General features: G+C 47.6%; 1 protein-coding gene across 4 annotated transcripts in view; it reads right to left on the bottom strand.

Moving 5' to 3' along the window:
* Nucleotides 1-1,426: 1,426 nt before the first annotated feature.
* UNC13D (unc-13 homolog D) overlaps nucleotides 1,427-21,849 on the bottom strand; it is a 118,077-nt gene continuing 97,654 nt past the window's right edge. For all 4 annotated transcript variants that reach the window (XM_030208244.1, XM_030208245.1, XM_030208242.1 and 1 more), the window contains exons 30-33: nucleotides 18,406-18,526; nucleotides 12,990-13,113; nucleotides 9,677-9,879; nucleotides 1,427-3,971 (exon numbers count right to left, since the gene is read on the bottom strand). In XM_030208244.1, the coding sequence (XP_030064104.1) occupies nucleotides 3,865-3,971; nucleotides 9,677-9,879; nucleotides 12,990-13,113; nucleotides 18,406-18,526 (555 nt within the window). In that variant the 3' untranslated portion in view covers nucleotides 1,427-3,864. The remainder of the gene's footprint in view (nucleotides 3,972-9,676; nucleotides 9,880-12,989; nucleotides 13,114-18,405; nucleotides 18,527-21,849) is intronic.

The following is a 21,849-nucleotide window of genomic DNA, read 5'->3' as shown; positions in this document are numbered from 1 at the left end:
CCAATGGAAATAACCCTTCCCTGGATACATTCAAGGAATTTTCTCAATATTGGGGGTGCTCAAGCACCCACAGAGCCAGCTCCTATGATGGTAATAACCCAAAGATGATACAATCTTAGAAGTTGTCCTTTTAAGCTAGCCAAGGGTTCTTCTATGGAACAGCTTTTTTTTAGTATGCGGGCAAAGACTGATGTTCAAAGAGCCCATGAGGTTGCAGTATATACCATCTGTATGTGTGGCTAATTCTCTCATTGAAAAGTAGCTGGCATCATGTATGCATGTTAAAAGTACCTGTCGGTAGATAAGGTGATAAGGAGGGGAGGAAAGGAAGGATGTTGTTGAAATAGGATTTTCAAATGTATATTTGTTATCTCATTGAACTGGTTTAATCCCCTAACCTAAATACATCCTTAGCAATGCCTCATTTCAACTGGTTTGTGTGCTCTTTGAACCCCAGTGACTGATGGCCACCAGATGGGTAGCCACCTATCTGGTTGGAGTGTGTGTGTGTGTGTTTAGCAGTTATCAGGTCAGTTAAGCCATAGTGGGGACCAGCTAGCCAAGGGACACATGAAGTGCAGGCCAAATCCTCTCCCCCCCCTCCTTATTAGGACCACAGTAGGAGCCATGCCTACTCCATTTCTGACCAAAGATTATGGAGGCTTAGCCAGGCCTGGACCTCTCTCAGCTGGATAGCTGCAGTCTCGCAACACATAGGGAACCCAGCAGGAGTGCAGGCATGGCCTCTTGAATCATGAAAGTGCCTCCCGCCTCACTTGCTCCACCCCTGTAGACACTAGAGCTGCACACATTTCCAGACTGGGAACCTGTTCTGCTTCCTGAAGAGTGAAGAAGACCCAGCATCAACCTCAAGCAAGGATGGAGGAGAACAAGCTTTGGAGAGTAAGTGGACACAAGAACTTGGGGACTGGCAAGAGGAATGCCAGCCTTAAGCAGAGAGTGAAAAATGAGAACGGGCAGAAGAAAAGGCCTGGCTTGGGATAAGATATCAGGAATGTACGGATTAGAGTGAAAAGGAGAGCAAAGACTAGACAATGGTATGGGATGAGAAAGAGATATCTGGGAATGAAAGAGCTAGAACTCGGACCAGGAGTTCAGTTGGGGTATGGAGAAGGGAGTAGGGAGCAGGGAATAAGGAGTTTAGGACTGAGTAGGAGAATGTAATAACATTGGAAAAAGCAGGTAGGGGGCAAATGAGGGGAAAGCAAGGATGCTGTGATTCAGTAGAGCAACACTTCTCAGCAAATACACCTAGCCAGTCAAGTTTTCGAGATCACCACAGTGAATATGCATTAGAAATTTGCATATATTTGAGACCCACTGTAAGCAAATCTCTCTCATGTATATTCATTGCAATATTTCTGAAAACCCAACTGTCTAGGTGTGCCTCCAGGAGGAGAGGCTTGAGACATATTAGAGTAGAGGGCTGAGAAAGCAGGAATTTGGGAGGACAAGGACAAGACTCCTGAGGAAAGTGATATAAAGAGAATATGATTGATAAACAGAAAACAACAATAAAGCAAAGAAATTTATTTTTATTTTATTGATATGTCAACTTTTGGAAATGTTCATCTTTTATGTTTTTGTACGTTGCACAGTAGGAGATCAAACATTACTCCTGGGAGAATTTGGCACCAAAAATGTAACATTTTAATATTATAATAATGCAACATATAAATTGCTACTTGAATAATTTAATTTAAATGCAATACACTAAAAAGGCATTTGTAAAACTGAAGATTATTTTTGTACAGAATTTGCTAAGAGTACTTTATGGATACAACGTAAGGTCATTCCTTGCACTCTTGCCCCCCCCCCCCCCCCCCAGGGGCTTTACTCGGGTCTATTCCTATCTTCACTCTTCCCCTTTACACCTTACCCAGCCATTTCCAACCCACATTTGCAATCACCTCTGTTTCCCAACTCACCCTAGGCCTGATCCCCCTTCATTCTTTTCTTTTTTTGAGATGTAGTTTGTGGTGTTGCTTTTACTGAAGTAACACCAGAATTTGAATATTTTTATTGTATGATAAGGGGAAACATCCTAATTTTGCTCTGTACCTATTTTTGAGAACGTTTCGATAGAGAAGGGGTCCTCAACTCAGTACCTGGGACACACTTAGCCAGTCAGATTTTCAGGATATCCAAAACGAATATTCATGAGATAAATTTGCATGAACTACCTCCATTCAATACAAATCTATACGAGGCATATCCACGCATAGCCACATGTAGCTCGGGCTCTGAAGGGGCCCAGGTCCCTCCACTTTTGCCTCAGGCCCCTCTAATTCCCCCAGGCCAACCAAGGTTAGCACAAATTTCACTATGGTTAGTGGGGATCCCAAAAGTCCCACTAGCAGAAGAGATCCACCTCAAAATGTCCAGCCAGCATGTCACGCATATTAAACAGCAGACAAAAGAAGTGAGGCAACGAGGATAAAATAAAAAATCTTTAACCCTGTCAGCAAATCCAATCACCTAGTATATAACAGACTCGACACGGCCATGTTTCGGCATATGTGCCTGCGTCAGGAGTCATAATACCTGTCACATTCGCCGATGCAATGGAATTTAGTGTGTAAATATTGAATTTACCTATAACATCCGGCGCTTGATAGCGATAGTGCATGAAAACAAGTAGCGTTTAGCCTGCAGGGAAAAACCGGCACGTTGAACCCAACAGGCGTATGTGGAATATAAAAATAGACAGGACTACACTCCACTGACACGTGAAAAAGCATTCTTTTTCCTACTTTATATTAACTACTTATTGAAGGCTTATACTAGCACTATTTCTAAAACTTTGAAAGGAGGTGTGTTTTGTCGAGATCTTTTATGCAAAGCTTGGAAAACCATGGCGAACTTGTGCAAACAGAATCCTAACTGTAGTGATCGCCAACATGCTACGGGATAGTAGCTCTTTGGGTCAGGTGCTGAGGACCCTTGAAAAAGCTGAAGCGAAACGGGTCCGTCGGGACCTCACTGTGCGGAGCACTCAAACGGAGCAGCAGAACACTGAACAGATAAGTGTTGTTGATGAACGTATTGAGGGTAGACGTTTATGAGAGGTTTTTGTGCCAATGATTACTTTTTCACTGTGGGCTTGAAACTTTTTGTTTGTTTTTTTTCCGGTCAAGACAACCGTGTTAAGCCGCAGTAGTATGAGGTTTTTCCTCTCATCTCCACCAACCATTGCATGCGGATAAACGCAGTGGTTTACAAGTGTGTACGATAGGTGTGTCCCAAAGACTTGGTTGAGAAGCCCGGCCATAAATGATTTAACACTACGTACATTTCTTTGGCATCTTGCTGGTGATATCAAATTCATGACCCTTTACCCCTTTTCCTGTACTATCCCTCAGGCACTGAACATGCCAGGTTGTCTCATTTGCAGTTAAATTAGTTGATGGATTCTCATAGGCTGTTTTGTTCTAGCCTAAGGTTGCAGCAGCTCCCAAACCAATTCTATTGACCTTACAGGCTATCTATAATAAATATGCATGTGTTACATTAGCATACATTTTTTTCCTTCTCTAGCCCTACTGTTTATAAATATTTATAGCCCCATACGTGATCTAAAAGCCAGCGCGTATTGCTGCCGTGGGGGTGCTCTTGAAGTTATGAGATCCAACTTTTGAAAATGATTGGAGGTGCTAAACTCAGCACAAATTTCCCTTGCTGAACACTGTGAAGGAGCTTGCTCAATGGGGAGTGTGGGGAGGGGGGGGGGGGTGTTTGAGCCTACGCAAAACTGACTACTATGCTTGAAAGTCAGTTTGCACTAGGGCCCTTGACCATGTAGTTGAAGATACGGCTATCTGAGTGATTTTCCGCTGGCTGCTATCAATGGGCTTCCTTGGACTGTTTAGCTCGCTGTTTGCGTATTTTCACAAAGGCCTGAGCTTCCCTGTCCCCTTTACGACCCTCCAGAAGCTGCAGGAGCTGGTCCCCTGGAAACAAAAAAAGAAGACAAGAGTTAAAAGAAATAGGTAGGAGCGCTCTACCCAAGGGTATCTCAGAGGTAGGTAGGGATTGGATGCAAAACTAGGGCACACCAGGTTAGTCAGTAACAGCCAAATAGAGAATGACGCGGGGACAAAATTTGTCCCTGCCCCATCCCGGTGAGCTCTGTCCCCATCCCTGCCTTGTCCCCATCCCTGCAAGCTCTGTCCCCATATCTGCCCCTTCCCCGCAAGCTCTATCCTTGTCCCTGCCTAGTCCCCGTGAACTCTGTCCCCGTCCCTGCAAGCTCTGTCCCCATCCCTGCCCCGTCCTCGTGAACTCTGTCCCTGTCTCTGCCCCGTCCCCCGTGAACTCTGTCAGATCCCATCTGCACAAGCCTCGTTCTGATTTTATATTTAAATCATTTTATTAAAGTATAAAAAGAAACAATATTCTGTACAACTGTCGTTTCATAAATCACAAACAATACGGGACAAGGGTCAACAAAATCCCTGTCTCCACTCACAAATATCCCCTCCACTATCAGGAAAACTGAACAAGCCAAATTACTACAGAATGCTACATAGAAAATTCATGCTAACAATACCTCGGTCACAAAAACACTGAACACAAATGCCAAATACATAATAGCTGACCAAAAATGATAAACATAGAAACACGACGGCAGATAAAGGCCATATGACCCATCCAGTCCGCCCATCCTCTGTAACCCCTTCCTTTTCCTAAGCGATCCCACATGCTTATCCCATGCCTTTTTAAATTCTAGAACAGTCCTCGACCCCACAACCTCCACCGGGAGGCCATTCCATGCCTCCACCACCCTTTCTGTGAAATAGTACTTCCTTAGGTTACTCCTAAGCCTATTCCCTCTTAACTTTGTCATATTCCCCCTCATTCCAGAGCTCTCCTTCAGCTGAAAAAGGTTCTCTTCCTATACATAAATGCCCTTGAGATATTTAAACATATATTAGCCTAAAACTACAGGAAGCCACACCACAGAAACATTTCCTCCTATACGGTACAAAATATAAAGATCTCACATGCCACAGATGGTGTTAGGGGGGTGCAACTAGGACATCTGCCCCCTGGCCAGAGATAGCCCTAAGCCTATCCCTATCCCCTCCACCTATGTCCCCTCTGTGTCCCTACGCCTCCCCCCACAAGTCCAGCATCTCCCTTCTGCGTTCCTATTTTCCATGATGTCTAGCATTTTCCCTGTGTGCCCATATACCCGCCTCCCATGCCTATCATTGCCCCTCTGTGTCCTTTCCCCTCCCTTTCTCCCCTGCAGGTCCAGCACCTCTCTCCCTTCCCTCCAGCCTTACCTCCCCCCCCCCCCCATGGGTCCAGCACCTCTCTCTCTCTTCCCTACAGCCAGCCCTCCCTCCAATGGCCCAGCACATTTCTCCCTTCTCTCCAGCTCCCCCTTCGGGTCTAACAGCCCCCTACCTTTCCATGGGTCCACTCCAGCAACCCCCTCCCGCATTTCCAGTGCCCCCTCTCTGTGGGTCCCTATTACCAATCCTTCCAAATGACACTCAGATTACAATTTATAGCAAAATATTACTCTACCTATGAGTTCAATTCCCACCTCCGGCACAGGCAGCTCCTTGTGACTCTGGGCAAGTCACTTAACCCTCCATTGCCCCATGTATGCCGCATTGAGCCTGCCATGAGTGGGAAAGCGCAGGGTACAAAATGTAACAAAAATAAAATAGATACTATTGGAGATTCTACATGGAATGTTGCTACTATTGGAGATTCTACATGGAATGTTGCTATTCCACTAGCAACATTCCATGTAGAAGGCTGCGCAGGCTTCTGTTTCTGTGAGTCTGAGGTCCTGCACGTACAACGTGCAGCGACGTCAGACTCAAAAGAAACTTTCGTCGGCGCCAGCTTCAGTGGAAAAATGAAAGGACCAAAGGCAGCCGGCAGCGGCAGGAGGACGCGGACCTCGGCTGGCGGGGGTTGGGGTCCCCCGCCAGCGAAGGTAGGCGAGCAACGGAGGGGGAGGGTTGGCAGCGGTAGGGGGGTCCAGGGCGAAATCTGCGGGGGCCCAGGCCCCTGAGGCCCCACGCAGATACGCCCCTGCGTCAGACTCACAGAAGCAGAAGCCTGCGCGGCCACATTGGTGATCTGCAAAGGCTGACTTCTACATGGAATTGCTAGTGGAATTTTCCATGTAGAATCTCAAATAGTAGCAACAGTGGAGGAGTGGCCTAGTGGTTAGGGTGGTGGACTTTGGTCCTGGGGAACTGAGTTTGATTCCCACTTCAGGCACAGGCAGCTCCGTATGACTCTGGGCAAGTCACTTAACCCTCCATTGCCCCATGTAAGCCGCATTGAGCCTGCCATGAGTGGGAAAGCGCGGGGTACAAATGTAATTAAAATAAAAAATAAAATAAAAGTTATTCCGTTACTATATACTCCCTCTCTGTGTACATCCATAGGCCACACAAGCCGGCATGTTTGAAAATATAAGTGGGATCAAATAAAAATGATACCAACAATAAAGAACGAGCATGTAGAAGAAATAGCTCACGGGTTTGGCTGATTTGTTTTGAGGTTTCCTACTCCCTGTCCCTGTAGTCAGGTATCTGAGCTCTCTCTCCCTTCCCTCGGGTCCGCCAGCTATCTCTCCTGTTTCCAGCAGTGAGCCGCGGCACAGCCAGCGCTGAAGACAGCTGCTTCCGGCTGCCCCAGTCCATCTCGCTGCTTCATCCCACTCACAAAAAGTTGAAAAGGCGGGATGAAGCAGCGACGGTTTACCGCAGATCCCCGTCCCCGTGTCATTCTCTACAGCCAAAGGTGACCTACTGGGATGAAATGGAAACATTACTAGATGTCATGTATTCGTGGGCGTATGCATTCCAATTGAAACTTAATGCAGAAAAAACACAATGTCTCATACTTACTTCACAACATAACACACGTAAAATCACCACTATAACCACACCAAACTTTTCCCTCCCCGTGTCAGACATCCTGAAAATTCTCGGAGTTACCATTGATCGAAATCTTACACTTGAAAGTCACGTGAAGAATACAACTAAGAAGATGTTCCACTCAACGTGGAAACTTAAAAGAGTAAAACCTTTCTTCCCCCGAGGGTCATCGTTCGCAACCTGGTACAATCAATGGTGCTAAGTCACCTTGACTACTGCAATGCACTCTATGCTGGCTGCAAAGAACAAATCATCAAAAAACTTCAAACAGCCCAGAACACTGCAGCCAGACTCGTATTTGGAAAAAACAAAATACGAAAGTGCAAAACCCCTAAGAGAAAAGCTACACTGGCTGCCACTTAAGGAACGTATCACGTTCAAGATCTGCACATTAGTTCATAAAATCATTCACGGAGATGCCCCGGCCTACATGCTAGACCTTGTTGACTTACCACCCAGGAATGCTAAACGGTCAGCCTGCACATTCCTTAATCTACACTTCCCAAGCTGTAAAAAACTGAAATACAGACTAACACACACGTCCAGCTTTTCATACACGAGCACACAGATGTGGAATGCACTACCACGTAATTTAAAAACAATCTATGAACTAACTAAATTTCGTAAATCTCTGAAGACATATCTCTTCAACAAGGCATACCATAACGTTCAATAATTGTGACTGTAACACATCACCACTCTACCTTTATTTTGACTGGTTCCTTCTATGCCTGTCTGCTTATTTTTATCATGTCAACTCTATTCTCTATGTAACACCAACTGTAATTTCGACTCTGAAATGGTGAATGCCATAACGGAACATTGTAAGCCACATTGAGCCTGCAAATAGGTGGGAAAATGTGAGATACAAATGCAACAAATAAATAAATAAATAAAATAAATGTCCTAGTTTTGTTTTCATGAGTTTAAAAAAATAAAGTTTCCCGGCTTTATTAGTATGTAACTCAGTTTATCCAGTTGAAACATACGTGTGTTGCCTTTAACCCAGATCAGGCACTCAAAATGAAGCCTGCATCGGGTAAATGGTTATTCTAGTAGGAATCATTGTAGGACTCCTAAAGGTGTAGTATCATATCTGTGCTTCTATTGGGCATTATCTTACCCTGGATGGCTAACTGGACATAATTATGACAATTCTTTTTTTTTTTGTGCTGTCCAGCATTCCTGGTAAAGTATCTGGGTACTGGCACTGAGTATCTGCAGTGCCCAGATAACTTTCAGATCTGCCTCCTGACTGTTCTAGCACCAACTGGTAAGGGCTATGACACTATCTGGGTAAGTGGTGCTGAATACCTGGGTTTGGCTTGGTCACTGTGATTTAATCAGGCAGGAGCCTCTCCTGCAACCAAGGATCCTTCTGGCTTTTGCAGTCACCTTTTCTAGATGTTTGGTCACCTTAAGATCATCATGTACGATCACCCCCAAGTCTTGTTCTTCTTTCAAACATGGCCCCTGGATTATTTTATCTTAGTTTTGCATTAAATCTTAGTTGCCCATACGCAAGACCAGTGATTCTCAAACCTGTCCTGGAAGATTACCTGCCAGTTGGGTTTTCAGGAAATTCCCAATGAATATGCAGGAGACAGGTTTGAGAACCACTGCTCGGTCTAGAGTATTCTTCAGTTCACTAGATCCCTCCTCATTCTCCATGACACCTATCACAAGGCTATCTTTCTGATAGCCTTTCCCAGGGAAAAATTATACAAATCAAATTACAAAAATAAAGCTTTTCCACAATAACTTTCAAAAAATGTTGAAAACAACTAAACCTAGTGGCACACCACTGGAAACCCCCATTTCCTCATAATGAACATCTAGTGCTCTTTCCTCCTTTTTTGAGCTTCCAACTCAATTTAAACCTTCACCTATAGACAGTGCCGTAGCGAGGGCAGCTGACACCTGGGGCGGGTCGCTGCTGCGCACCCCCCTCCCCTCCGGAGCGTGTACTTACATAGGAAAGCGGCGAAGGACGGGCGGGAGGGCCGAACCGCCCCAAGTGCATGTCGCTGGGAGCTGCGTCAGCTCTGCTGGCTCTCTGCTCTCTCTGCCCCGGAACAGGAAGTAACCTGTTCCGGAGCAGAGGGAGCAGGGAACCAGCGGAGCCGACACCCCCCCAGCGGCGTGCACCCGGGGCAGACCGCCCCACCGCCCCCCCCCCCCTTCCTACACCACTGCCTATAGGGGCTACAGTCCCTAAAGCTCTGGTGGGCAACTACCCAGAATCTTGGTTCCAGATTCTATCTGCCAACAGTTTTTGAGCTAGGAAGCATGGACAAAGGCTTCACAGTCCTCATAATGGTTGGCATTGATGAGCAATGACTGGGCGTATCACAAGGGCTATGAGAGCGCTGCCATACCCTGACTAACCTGATAAGCAAGAGGCAGGAATTAATCATGCAGTTTCCTGCCTGGAGAACTGCTTCTGTGGTCACTGGGCTGGCCTCTTGTTATGAGTATGACATCATGCAAGGCTAGCCGTTACAAAATAAATACGAGTGTATTTTCAGAGTCAGTAAAAGGGAAGGGTGAAAGAGCTGATGAATGTGTCAGACAGCACATCATCATTCTAGCCTGCATGCTGCCCAACTCTTTTAATGCAAATCTTCCACCCCATTGGGCTGACTCCTTGGTACCAGCTCAACTGTTCACTGCCACAGTCATTGGCTTACAGGTGCTGTGTTGGAAGAACTGATAAAGAGAGGAAGGTAAAGAGACATACATACCGCTGGCTTTGGGGTGGATTAATGGGAGTCGGGTCTGCGTGACTCTGTAGAAATCTATCTGATCTTCTTCCTTCAGTCCCGGGAGGTTGTGCAGTGCTACAAATGCTTCTCCTTCCAGGTCGTCAGATCTCAAAGTGTCATAGTCAAATACTGTGAGCAGGAGGCATGCACCCTCTTGTTTACACTGCTCGGGGGAGACCAAACTGAAAGGACACATAAGACCTATTTCAGTAAGAGATGAGAGGGAGAGAGAGCGAAATGAGTGCCTCCGGGGGGGGGGGGGGGGGGGGGGGGAGAGAGAGAAGAAGGGAGTCTAGAGCGAGGGAAGAGAGGACAGGATTGAAAGGATAGGACTATAACTTTCCACCCATTTTCCCCCTCCTGTACCCCAGACATCCTCAGCATGAGTTCAGTGGTAGTGGCACTCTCAGAAAGTTATGCCTAAGCACCTGAAAGGCAATTCTGTAAATTAAACGCTCATGTGTATGGGCACCAGTGCTTTTTTTTGTAGAAAAAAAGGTGCCGGTACTCATTATGGGCGGGGTCACCACCTATGGCTTCACCCCTATTATAGCCACACCCCTTGTACCAGCCATGGCGCATATAAACAGACATCATTGAAAATATTATACTAGTATAGGAGAAAAAAATTAAGTGATTTTTTTTTCATTATAAATAATTTCTGTAAGCTGTTACAGCTCCAGCATACCCAGTGCAAAATAAGACAGCAGATGTCAAATTGGACCTATTTCCAACACTAAAATGAAAATAACATTATTTTTTTCTACCTTTGTTGTCTGGTGACTTTGTTTTTCTATCCATATTGGTCCCAGTCTCTGATTCTGCTGCTCTCTATCTGTTCTCTTAACTCCGTTTCCAGGGCTTCCTTTCCATTTATTTCTTTATTTTCCTCCTTTCTTCTTCATTTCTTGCCCTACATCCATAAGTAAAAGCTGGGTCCTCTTCCATGGAATTGACTGGAGGAGGTATAACGTGGATCCAACTTTTGCCTATTTTCTCCATCTATGTGCAGTTTTTCTCCTCTCTTCCCTTTCCCTCATCTCCATCCATGTGCATCTTCTTCTTTTTTCTTTTCTCCCCTCCATCCATGTCCAGCATTTCTCCTCTCTCTTCCCTCCCCTGTATCCATATAAAGCAATAATTCTCTCTCCTCTCTCATCCATCCAAGTCGAGCATTTCTCCACTCTCCCCGCCAACACCTCCATCCATCCATGTCCAGCAATTCTCCTCTATCTCCTGCTCTCCTCTCCATCCATGTCCAGCACGTCTCTTCTCTCCCCTGCCCTTCCCTCCCATGTCCAGCGATTCTCCTCTATCCCCTGTCCTCCCCTGCCATCCATGTCCAGCAATTCTCCTCTCTCCCCTTCCCTCCCCTCTCATCCATGTCCAACGATTCTCCTCTCTCCCCTGCCCTCCATGTCCAGTGAATCTCTCTTCGCTGACCTCCCCTCCCATCCATGTCCAGTATATCTCCTCTCTCCCCTGCCCTCCCCTCTCATCCATGTGCAGCGATTCTCCTCTGCCCCTGTTCTCCCCTGCCATCCATGTCCAGCGATTCTCCTCTCCCCTGCCCTCCCATCCATGTCCAGCATGTCTCCTCTGCCCTCCCCTCCCATCCATGTCTAGCGATTCTCCTCTCTACCCTGCCCTTCCCTCCCATCCATGTGCAGCAATTCTCTCTTCCCTGCCTTCCCCTCAAATCCATGTCCAGCGATTCTTCTCTCCTCTGCCCTCCCCTCCCGTCCCCTCCACGTCCAGCGATTCGTTCAAACCCCAGCCCCCCCCTGCCGCCCGCCCTCAGCTCCCCAACTTTCCATTCGTGCACCCATGCTCCCTGGCTTGAAATTTTTAATTTACCCGAAGTCATGGCGAAACAGCAGTAAAAGCAGCAGGCAGGCAGGCACTGGCAGGCAGGCTTGCTTCCTCGTTGCTTCCCTTCCCTCTCAGCGCATCCCACCCTCACGGAAAGGAAATTACATCAGAGGAAGGCGGGACACGCTGAGAGGGAAGGGAAGCGATGAGGAGGCGAGCCAGCCTGCTAGTGCCTGCCTGCCTGCTGCTTTTACCTGCTGGTTTGCCGCGACTTCGGGTAAATTAAAGATTTCAAAGCATGGGTGCACAAACAGAAGGGAGCGGGCAGGTGAGCCGGATCTCACAAAAAAGGTGGCGGTATGCTGTACCGGCACGTACCAGCAAAAAAAAAAGCACTGATGGGCACATTATGTGCATAGAGGTTTAGAATACTGGCATGTGTGTGTACAAATGTACATAAAATGCCACAATTCTGCCTAAGTGCTATTCTGCAAATACCTGCTTAACTTACTCTGGGATCCTTTTACTAAGATGTGGGAAAAAGGGCCCTGGGGTAGCAGTGGGGGCCGTTTTTCCCATGCACCAGGGCCCTTTTTTCCACAGGCGGTAAAAGCCACCCCCCCCCAAAACAAAATGGCCATGCGGTGAGATAACTCTTACCGCGTTGCCATGCGACAGGGAACCCTTACTGCCATCCATTGAGGTGGCCATAAGGGCTCTCACACTAACCCACCAGTAACTGGGCAGCGCATGGCAATGCCTGATTACCGTCGGGTTATTGCTGCACTAGCCATTTCCGTGGGTTTTCTTTTCCCCCCAGAAATAGTGTGCGCTCAGGGCGGGCCTACTGCCGGTGGCCACGTTGGGCAGATGGTAGTCCCAGAAGAGCAAGCGGTAAGCCTGCGGTAAGCAGGGCTCCCACTTATGCATGTAACTTAAGTTATGTGCATCCTTGTCGTACTCAGGCACCCATGCTTACTCCAGCTCTATGGCTGACCTAAGGGCAGGTGCACATACGTTAGGCATGGAGATACCAGGTTATGTTAACATTCTAGAATGGAATCTAGGAACAATGGTTCATTTATTCAATAGGCTCCTACTGCACGGCCTCATGATGTTAAATGGAGACACAGAGTTATACAATTGCGCCTTAATTCCAGTGCAGCTCACACAACATGGGTAAGTACACAAGGCTGTAACCAAAAAAAAAAAAGAGTTAGGAGCAAAATTCGAAGTAGAAAAGTTGTTATTGTTTTATTTTGCCTGTTGTCAATGACAAATATAAAACATGTCCTGACCTGGTTTTAGGTCCCGCCCAGGACAGGTTTCCCCTGGCTGAAGATCTCTCTTTCCCCTCAAAATTGTTTTTCCCATGCACTTCGAATTTTTCTTCCCCCAGAGGCAAGCTATCTGTAATTAACACTGGGCAAAATGCCCAGGACTGAGACGCTCCCACTTTCCTGGGCAATCAGTTACGTACAATTCGAAGACTTCATCAAACAGAGGATGGAGGTCCTTCTTCTTGCACTGTGTCGTCCGTGCCTCCACTGCAGGAAACATGTGGCGTGGCTCCAGCGTTAGCTGAATAAATGGGTCACTAGAACCTGGGGGAAGATGAAAAGTAGAAAAAAAGTCAGCATGGAAAAGCCTGCTGGTGAGGATCGGTGCCAGCCAAAAATGAGAAGGTCTTTGATTTTCCTTGGAACATTGGTCACCAGACTCCATAAGGCTTTTCAGTCTACCTAAGCTGAAATCAATCCTCAGTGTGTGAATAGCACTACAGTGTAGCACTTTACATCGTATCAGGAGGAAAAGCTGTGTTGTACTAAAGGCTTACTTTGTGTTTTGGAACAGTCCACTGAGCTGATTCTATTTAAAAAATAACACTAACATGCAGAAAACTATGGACAAAATGCTACTGTTATTTAAAAATTATTTTTATCTTTTGCAGATGGACTGTTGTATGTTATCACACTCTGGGGATAATTTTATATGAAATGTGAGTGTGTACAATGAGCCATTTCCACACACATACATCCATTTATATTTTATGTGAATAAATGGCATTTTTAATTACCCCCATCCAGGGAAATTGCACAACAAAGTGCCCAGGCTGCACCTATTTTGTAAGTGCATCTGAGCGTCTTTTAACAATTACGCCAGGGGACTTAGATACACACATTTACACCTGCTCCAAGGCACATGTAACTATGTGCTGGGAAGGATCAGTGATCATCACATATTTATTTATTACCTTTTTTGAAGAAATTCACCAAAAGAGTACAGCAAGAATAAATCAAACATAACAAAAATAACAATGCAAGGTATGACATTGTTGGGTTTCTGCCAGGTACTTGTGACCTGGCTTGGCCACTGTTTGGAAAACAGGATTCTGGGCTAGATGGACCACTGGTCTGACCCAGTATGGCTACTCTTATGTTCTTATGACATGGAGGGGCATAATCGAACGCGGACGCCCATCTCCATGGGCGACTATCTCCGAGGACGGGTCCGTGAAGGGGCGGGACAGACCGTATTTTCGAAAAAGATGGGCGTCCATCTTTTGTTTCGATAATACGGTTGGTGCCGAGCAAATGCATCGGATTTGGGCGGATTTGAGCTGGGCAGTATTGGTTTTCAGCGATAATGGAAACTGAAGCCGCCCAGCTCAAAAACGAACAACTCCAAGGCATTTGGTCATGGGAGGGGCCAGGATTCGTAGTGCACTGGTCCCCCTCACATGCCAGGACACCAACTGGGCACCCTAGGGGGCACTTGTACAAAGTAAAACAAAAAATTAAAATACCTCCCAAGTCCATAGCGCCCTTACCTTGGGTGCTGATCCCCCCCAAAACCCACTGCCCACAACTCTACACCATTACCATTGCACTTATGGGTGAAGGGGGGCACCTAGATGTGGGTACAGTGGGTTTTGGGGGGCGGTTTGGAGGGCTCCCATTTACCAGCACAAGTGTAACAGGTGGGGGGGGGGGGGGAATGGGCCTGGGTCCACCTGCCTGAAGTCCACTGCACCCACTAACAACTGCTCCACGGACCTGCATACTGCTGTGATGGAGCTGGATATGACACTTGAGGCTGGCATACAGGCTGGGAAAAAAAAAGTTTTTAAAGTTCTTTTTTGTTAGTGGGAGGGGGTTAGTGACCACTGGGGGAGTCAGGGGGAGGTCATCCCTGATTCCCTCCGGTGGTCATCTGGGCAGTTGGGGCACTTTTTGGGGACTTGTTCGTGAAAAAAAAGGGTCCAAAAAAAGCGGCCCAAATTCTCGCTACTGCCGCCCTTCTTTTTTCCATTATCGGCCGAGGGCACCCAGCTGTCCTCGGCTGATAAGCACACCCCAGTCCCGCCTTTACCACGCCTCTGGCACGTCCCCGTCAACTTTGTTCGTTCCTGCGAAAGACTGCAGTTGGAGGCGCCCAAAATCGGCTTTCAATTATACCGATTTGGGCACCCATGAGAGAAAGGCACCCATCTCCCAATTTGGGTCGAAATATGGGCGTCTTTCTCTTTCGAAAATAAGCTGGATAGTGTGCTACATTACAATGTCAACACAATACACAATAAAACATTTTGCTAGCCAGCATAGGGTGTAAGCAAAGATAGAACATCTAGACAGTGTTGATTCTTGTGCCAATCTCGCCCCCGCACTGTCTATTCCCCGCCCCCAGGAATGCATAAGTGTTTATCATGTAGCAGGAGATCTGGCTTCTCTGTGCCTACTTCTGACGTACATATACACAGAAGACAGTCCTTCATCTGCGCCTCAAAAGATCTTTTGAAAAATTTAAAGCCACTCTTAAGACTTTCCTGTTTCAAGACGCTTTTAACTGATGATCTGTGTGTGTCTTGCTTTCTGTTCTCTATAAAAAAAACTGTATTTGCTTTCTCAATTTGATGCTATTATGTTTTAATTACATCACATTATAAAGGGATTTATAACCCACATTTACTCCAATAGTTCAATGTGGATAACAACAAGAACCTTAGGATAAACCTCCAGGAATTACAGACAAAGTGAACATAACAACATATGGTAAATGAATATAACAAAGGCACCCTGAAAAGCCTCTCAAGGGTGATATATTAAATATGAATAAACTTGGAACTATCTTAGGAAAATTAAGAATTCAGAAGTTGCAGGGAAGAAAAACCTTTAACAATAACCTGCAAAGTCTGTGCGGTTCAGTTAACTGTTCAAGCTTCTCAACCTGCAATTTAATGGTAGATAATTCCACTAACTTATTTATTTGTTTGTTTATTTATTTGGCTTTATTTACCGCCTTTTTGAAGGCATTCACTCAAGGCGGTGTACAGAAAGAATAAGTCAAACATAAGCAATAGACAATTACAGCAGTAAAAATATTCAAACAACAGTACAAAGTATGGCATAGTATACTACTTACAATGCCAACACAATACACAATAAAACATTTTAACAGAGGGCATAGGGTGTAAGCAAAGATGGAACATTTAGATGGATAACATAGGAGTAAGATGATAAGGGACTAGTTAAAGAGAGTTCTAAATGAGGTCAGAAAGGTGCCTGATCATTATCTTGCCTAGGGTAGGAGTGGATAAACATGTATTGTATATAATATGTCCAGCTGTTGTCATTTACCTCTTTATTTAGCCTACAGCTGGGTAACCTTACTTCCTAAGGTATTCACATGTGGTAACAAAAGTTTTCCCACGTCAGCAATTGCTTTTCAAATCAAATCAAGAGTAGCCAGTCTTTCCATTGGCTGCTGGAACCAAGCCTTGTTCTTTCTGTTGAGCCATCTCACCAACACTGCTGACTTTGCATCTCCAGCCAGGCACCAGGCTCCCCAGCCTAACAATTAATGTCTGTCCTCTCACCCCAGCATCCTCTGCATTCAAATGCGCTCTGTGCATACGGGTGGGGAGGAGGTGGAGCTCCAGAATTCAAGCTGAGTGTAATATGGGAGCCCAGCAGTCTCTACACACCCTTTTTTTTTTTTGTTACATTTGCACCCCGCGCTTTCCCACTCATGGCAGGCTCAACGTGGCTTACATGGGGCAATGGAGGGTTAACTGACTTGCCCAGAGTCACAAGGAGCTGCCTGTGCCTGAAGTGGGAATCGAACTCAGTTCCTCAGTTCCCCAGAACCAAAGTCCACTACTCTAACCACTAGGTCACTCCTCCACCCTTCCTCATCTGGAAAAGAATATAGTGGGGCTCAGTGGCGTTCTTAGGGGGCGGACACCCGGGGCGGCGCCCCGCCCCCTGGGTGCATCGCCCCCCCCCCCCCGATGCAGCGCGGACCCCCCCCCCTGGCGAAAGACCCCCCCCTTGAAAGAGCCCCCCCGGGTGCATGCTCATTCGCTGCAGCTCCCTCTGCCCCGGAACAGGAAGTAACCTGTTCCGGGGCAGAGGGAGCTGCAGCGAACGAGAGAAGTTAGCAAACTGTCGCAGCAGGCGCGCGCCGCAGCACCCCCCCAGCGGCGTGCACCCAGGACGGACCGCCCCCCCCCCTCTTGGTACGCCACTGGTGGGGCTGTCATCAGATCCAACCACCCAAGCCCAAGGATGGTTAACAAAAGTCTCCATTGGTCCAAAAGGGGCAGTTGAAACAGGCTGAGAAGTACCTGCCTGTTATCTGCTCTTATTTTACCCATTTCTCATAAAGCAGAAAGAGGAAATCTTGCCGACTCAGATGGGTTTAATCTGTTGCTGCTGTCTTGGAACTTTGGTGGGTTAATGTTTAAAGAAAGTATGAGTGTCCTTTCCCTTTGAAAGCTGGAGTCATTTATACACATACTAGTAAAAAAGCCCCGTTTCTGATGCAAATGAAACGGGGGCTAGCAAGGTTTTCTTCTGTGTGCATGTGGGAGTGTGTGTGTCCCTGCCCTCTGCCCTCTCTCCCCTCCCCCCTCTGAGTCCTTCACTGTTACTGAGCGAGCGATTTGATTTCGTGCTCTAAAAAGCCCCGTTTCTGATGCAAATGAAACGGAGGCTAGCAAGGTTTTCTTCTGTGTGCATGTGGGAGTGTGTGTGTTCCTGCCCTTTCTCCCCTCCCCCCTCTGAGTCCTTCATTGTTACAGAGAGAGCGATTTGATTTCCTGCTTTGCTGTTTTCCTTCACTGTGTTAGAGAGAGAGCGAGGGCGGGGCAGACACTCATGGGGAAACCGGATATCTCTCCCCCTTCACACTTCCGGTTGGAGGCTTCATAGAACGTTGGTGTTGCCTTTTATATAGAGAGATTTGCTGCACATGTTAAGCAGTCTGTTACAGAATTAGTCTTCCTACAACCAAAGGAAGTGCATTACCATAAATGTATCAACCTGCCACTTTGTAACTGTTGCTAGTAGACAAAGGCATTAGAACCCTGGGCCCTGCTTAAATGCTGCAGCCTCCCTGGAGGGAATTTGTCCTGCATTGTGAAGGTAATTCTGTAAAGATCACCGAAAGTTAGGCTCAATGGCTGCTATAAATGCTCATGCCTAAATGTAGGCAGTTAGGTGCATTAATGCTAGTATTGTATAATCTGGGCATGCACGCCCGTGACCCACCCATGCCCCTCGCAGATCCATGCCCCCTTGACGTTGCGCACTTTGGATTTTGTGCGCACAGATTACAGAATACCGACTGTTATTGAGTGCCAATTAAGACCAATTACAGCCAATAATTGGTCATTAATGTCAATTAAGCTATTAAGTTACATACGCAACTGCCCTTATTTTATAACGTTCATGCACAACTTAGCACGCTACGTGTAAAATTGGGCGCAAGCTTACAGAATTAAGGGGTGTCTTCCCTTCATCACAGACTGCGCCAGCACAAGCAAGAACTTTGCCCAAAATCTCTTTCTCCTCATGCATTAACCCCTGGGCTGCTGCTCAGAACGCGACACTCACCATTCGAGTCCAGTGGGATGAGGTTGACCGCGTTGAGGACCTCTACTCGGAGTTTCTGTTCCGAATGGTGATAAACGACTTTCACGGTCACAGCCCCATACTTCTCAGTAGTAGTTCCATGCTAGCCAATGGAAAAACAGAAATTAACATGCAATGGCAACTCTAGTACTGAGGGCCCCATGCACAAAAGTCCCCGGAAACAACTGCTTGCTATTTCCACCTCGGTAAAAATTGCTGAGGTGGAAATAGCAAGTGATTCTCAAAAGAGATCGCATGCACGGACTTTTAGAGTGCGGCTCTGTAGGGAAAGTGCCAGGGCATGCACATAGCAGTGGCTTAACTACGTGGGGCCACGGGGGCCTGGGCCCCCCAAATTTACTCTGGGCCCCTGGTTTGGCTGGCGGGGGTTGGGGACCCCCACCAGCTGAGGCCTTCATCCAGCACTGGTCTCCAGCGCCGCCACATTGCCTGCCCTGCTCTCTCTTCCTCTCATGTCCGGCATGTTCCTTTTAGTGAATTTTCTCAGTTTCACTAAAAGGAGCGTGCCAGACATGAGAGGAAGAGAGAGAGAGCAGCACAGGCAATGCAGTGGCATCAGAGACCAGTGCTAGACGAAGGCTTCAGCTGGCGGGGGTTGGGGACCCCCACCAGCCAAGATATGTTAACAGCGACGGCAGTGGGTGGGGAGGAGCAGGGTGATGAGGCAGCGGAGGGGGGGACAGCGAGGCAGAGGATGGGGGTGGTGGCAGGGCTGAGGACCAAAATGTGCCCCCTGACCTTGGGCTCTGGCCCCCTCCCACCTCGAGGTCTGGCTATGCCCCTGGCACATAGCAGTCAATCGGTAAGTGTGGCGGTTAGCTTGGCACAGTTTAAAAAGGGGTTAGACGGTTTCCTAAAGGACAAGTCCATAAACCACTACTAAATGGACTTGGGAAAAATCTACAATTCCAGGAATAACAAGTATACAATGTTTGTACTTTTAGGAAGCTTGCCAGGTGCTCTTGGCCTGGATTGGCCGCTGTCGTGGACAGGATGCTGGGCTTGATGGACCCTTGTTCTTTTCCCAGTGTGGCATTACTTATGTACTTATATGTGCAAGCCCTTGACAGTGTGTGCAGTGGATGTGGCTCCAAAAATGACTTGCAGTGTTATTACCTACTGACCCGCCAGCTACCACTGACCAGAGAGGAAGTAACAGGCAGCTGTTCCTTTCCACATTCTCATTGGCACAGCAACGCTCCCTTAAACTGGAGAGTCTTTTCTTGTGCAGAAAACTCATTTATTTGCCATTTCTACAGCCACGGCGAGGGAGAAAGAAAACACCCTGACTTAGGAAACCTTCCCCCACTGCCCACAGAAGGCAGGGGTATAGGAAACACTCACCAGCTGCAACTCCCATCTCCAGCAGCTATCTTACTCCATGCACTGCGCACTACTGTAACCCCCGCTAACCGAGCCTGCACTACCGGCGTGTCTGCAGCTTGCCCCCTAGTTTCTCTCTAAGTTCAGCATGGAATTTTAAGGAATCCAGTGGGACACACGCATAACACACACGTGTAAACACAAGCAGACTGCTCCGCTGAGAAGCTACTTTCATGCTACGGCTGCTCTAGACCCCCCGTAAAATTTCTCTCAGTAAAGGTAGGCAGGCCTTTCTGTGCATCGCTTGTAAAGGACTGTGCATTCCTTGGAATGCACATTTGAATACTGAATAGCCCATTTAAATAAATTAGCATGTTATTCCCGTTGTCACTGCTGTGAGCATTAAAAAGCAAGCACAGCACCTTTGTGCATCTCCCACTGAATACCATGCTCACTGAACCGGCTGGAACTGGTCAAAAATGCACATTGCTGGTAAGTTTTGCACATCGGGCCCTGAAACTATTAGGATCCTGTTTAGTGGAACCTCAGAAAATGCAACCAAAACTGTAAAGCCCAATTCCTTGCTGCACCTCACGCCTGGAATAGACTTCCCGAGCCCGTGCGTCTAGCCCCGTCCTTAGCCGTTTTCAAGTCCAAACTTAAAGCCCACCTCTTTACCACTGCTTTTGACCCCTAACCACTACTCACTTGCCCTGTCCTTTATCCTCACCTATTTATTCCCTTACCCTTAATCGTTCTGTCTGTTTACATGTCTTATCTAGATTGTAAGCTCTTTGAGCAGGGACTGTCTTCTGTGTATGGTGTACAGTGCTGTGTATGCCTTGTAGCGCTATAGAAATGATAAATAGTAGTAGTAGTAGTAACAAAGTGATATCATTGAAAAGTAGGGGGTGAAAGAAGAGCAAATGCCTACCTTTAAGGGTATCACTCTTGAAATGGGGGGGGGGGGGGGGGGGGGAAGGTCCGAGACAGAGCTGTCAAGTTACCAAACTCCAGGAGGGAGGTTTTAGGCCAGTCCTTGATTTCTGACAACCCTAGCCTGATGCATTATGTGAGCTGCAGCACTGCTTTCAATGGGTAGAATCAGGGACTACAAATACCACACTCAGACCCACCTTGTCTGGCCTCCAAGATAGTTCAACAGTGGCTGCCTCACTCCCCTCTCTCCCTCTCCTCCACCTCCGGATCTGGTATTTACTTCCCGCTTGCAGCTCCACAGCACCTGCCTTCTCTGTTCTACCTCAGCTGCGATGTATGTCTCTGTCACATTTAGATGCTTTCTTTTGCCCTGCCCTCACTTCCTACCTGGCAGGACGTGGCAGAGGGAAGCCTGCGGGGCTGGCCAGGCAGTGGATGTACATTGCTGTTGTCGAAAGTACTGAGGTATGAGGGTAGTTTCAGAGAGGGGAGAGATGCTGGGCCTCGGGGAGCGGGGAATGCAGGATCTGGGAGTGGAGGAGAAAGATGCAGGACAATAGAGGGGGGATTTGAGAAGGTCCACCCATCCAAATTCCGGGCCCACCCAAAATGAAAGGTCTGGCTACGCCCCTGGTCCTGGAACTGGGTAACTTAGCATCTCTGGGGTGAGGGAGAATCTGTGGCACGAGAGGCTGAGAGTCCTAGCTCAGAGGCAGGAGCCTGCTTTTCAAAGGACTGAGGCTTAGCAGTGGCGTACCAAGGGGGGGGGGGGCGGTCCGCCCCGGGTGCACACCGCTGGGGGGGTGCCATGCGCCTGTCGGCTCCGCTCATTCCGTGCTCCCTCTGCCCTGGAACAGGTTACTTCCTGTTCCGGGGCAGAGGGAGCATGGAACGAGCGAAGCCGACAGGCGCGCGGCACCCCCCCCAGCACGTAAAAATGCACCCGGGAGGGGGGGGTGTCCTTTCGCCGGGGGTGGGTGGGGTCACGCTGCACCCGGGGGGGGGGCGCATCGGCGATCCACCCCGGGTGTCAGCCATCCTAGGAACGCCACTGAGGCTTAGCACTATTCTGAAGGAGAAAAGAGCAGCACAGACTGTGGACCTGAAGCTCCCAGGATAAGTAGCAGGCTTGGGGCTTTTTTT

This window comes from Microcaecilia unicolor, chromosome 6 (genome assembly GCF_901765095.1).
Source record: "Microcaecilia unicolor chromosome 6, aMicUni1.1, whole genome shotgun sequence".
Classification (NCBI taxonomy): Eukaryota; Metazoa; Chordata; class Amphibia; order Gymnophiona; family Siphonopidae; genus Microcaecilia; species Microcaecilia unicolor.
This window is presented reverse-complemented; position numbering and strand designations above follow the sequence as displayed.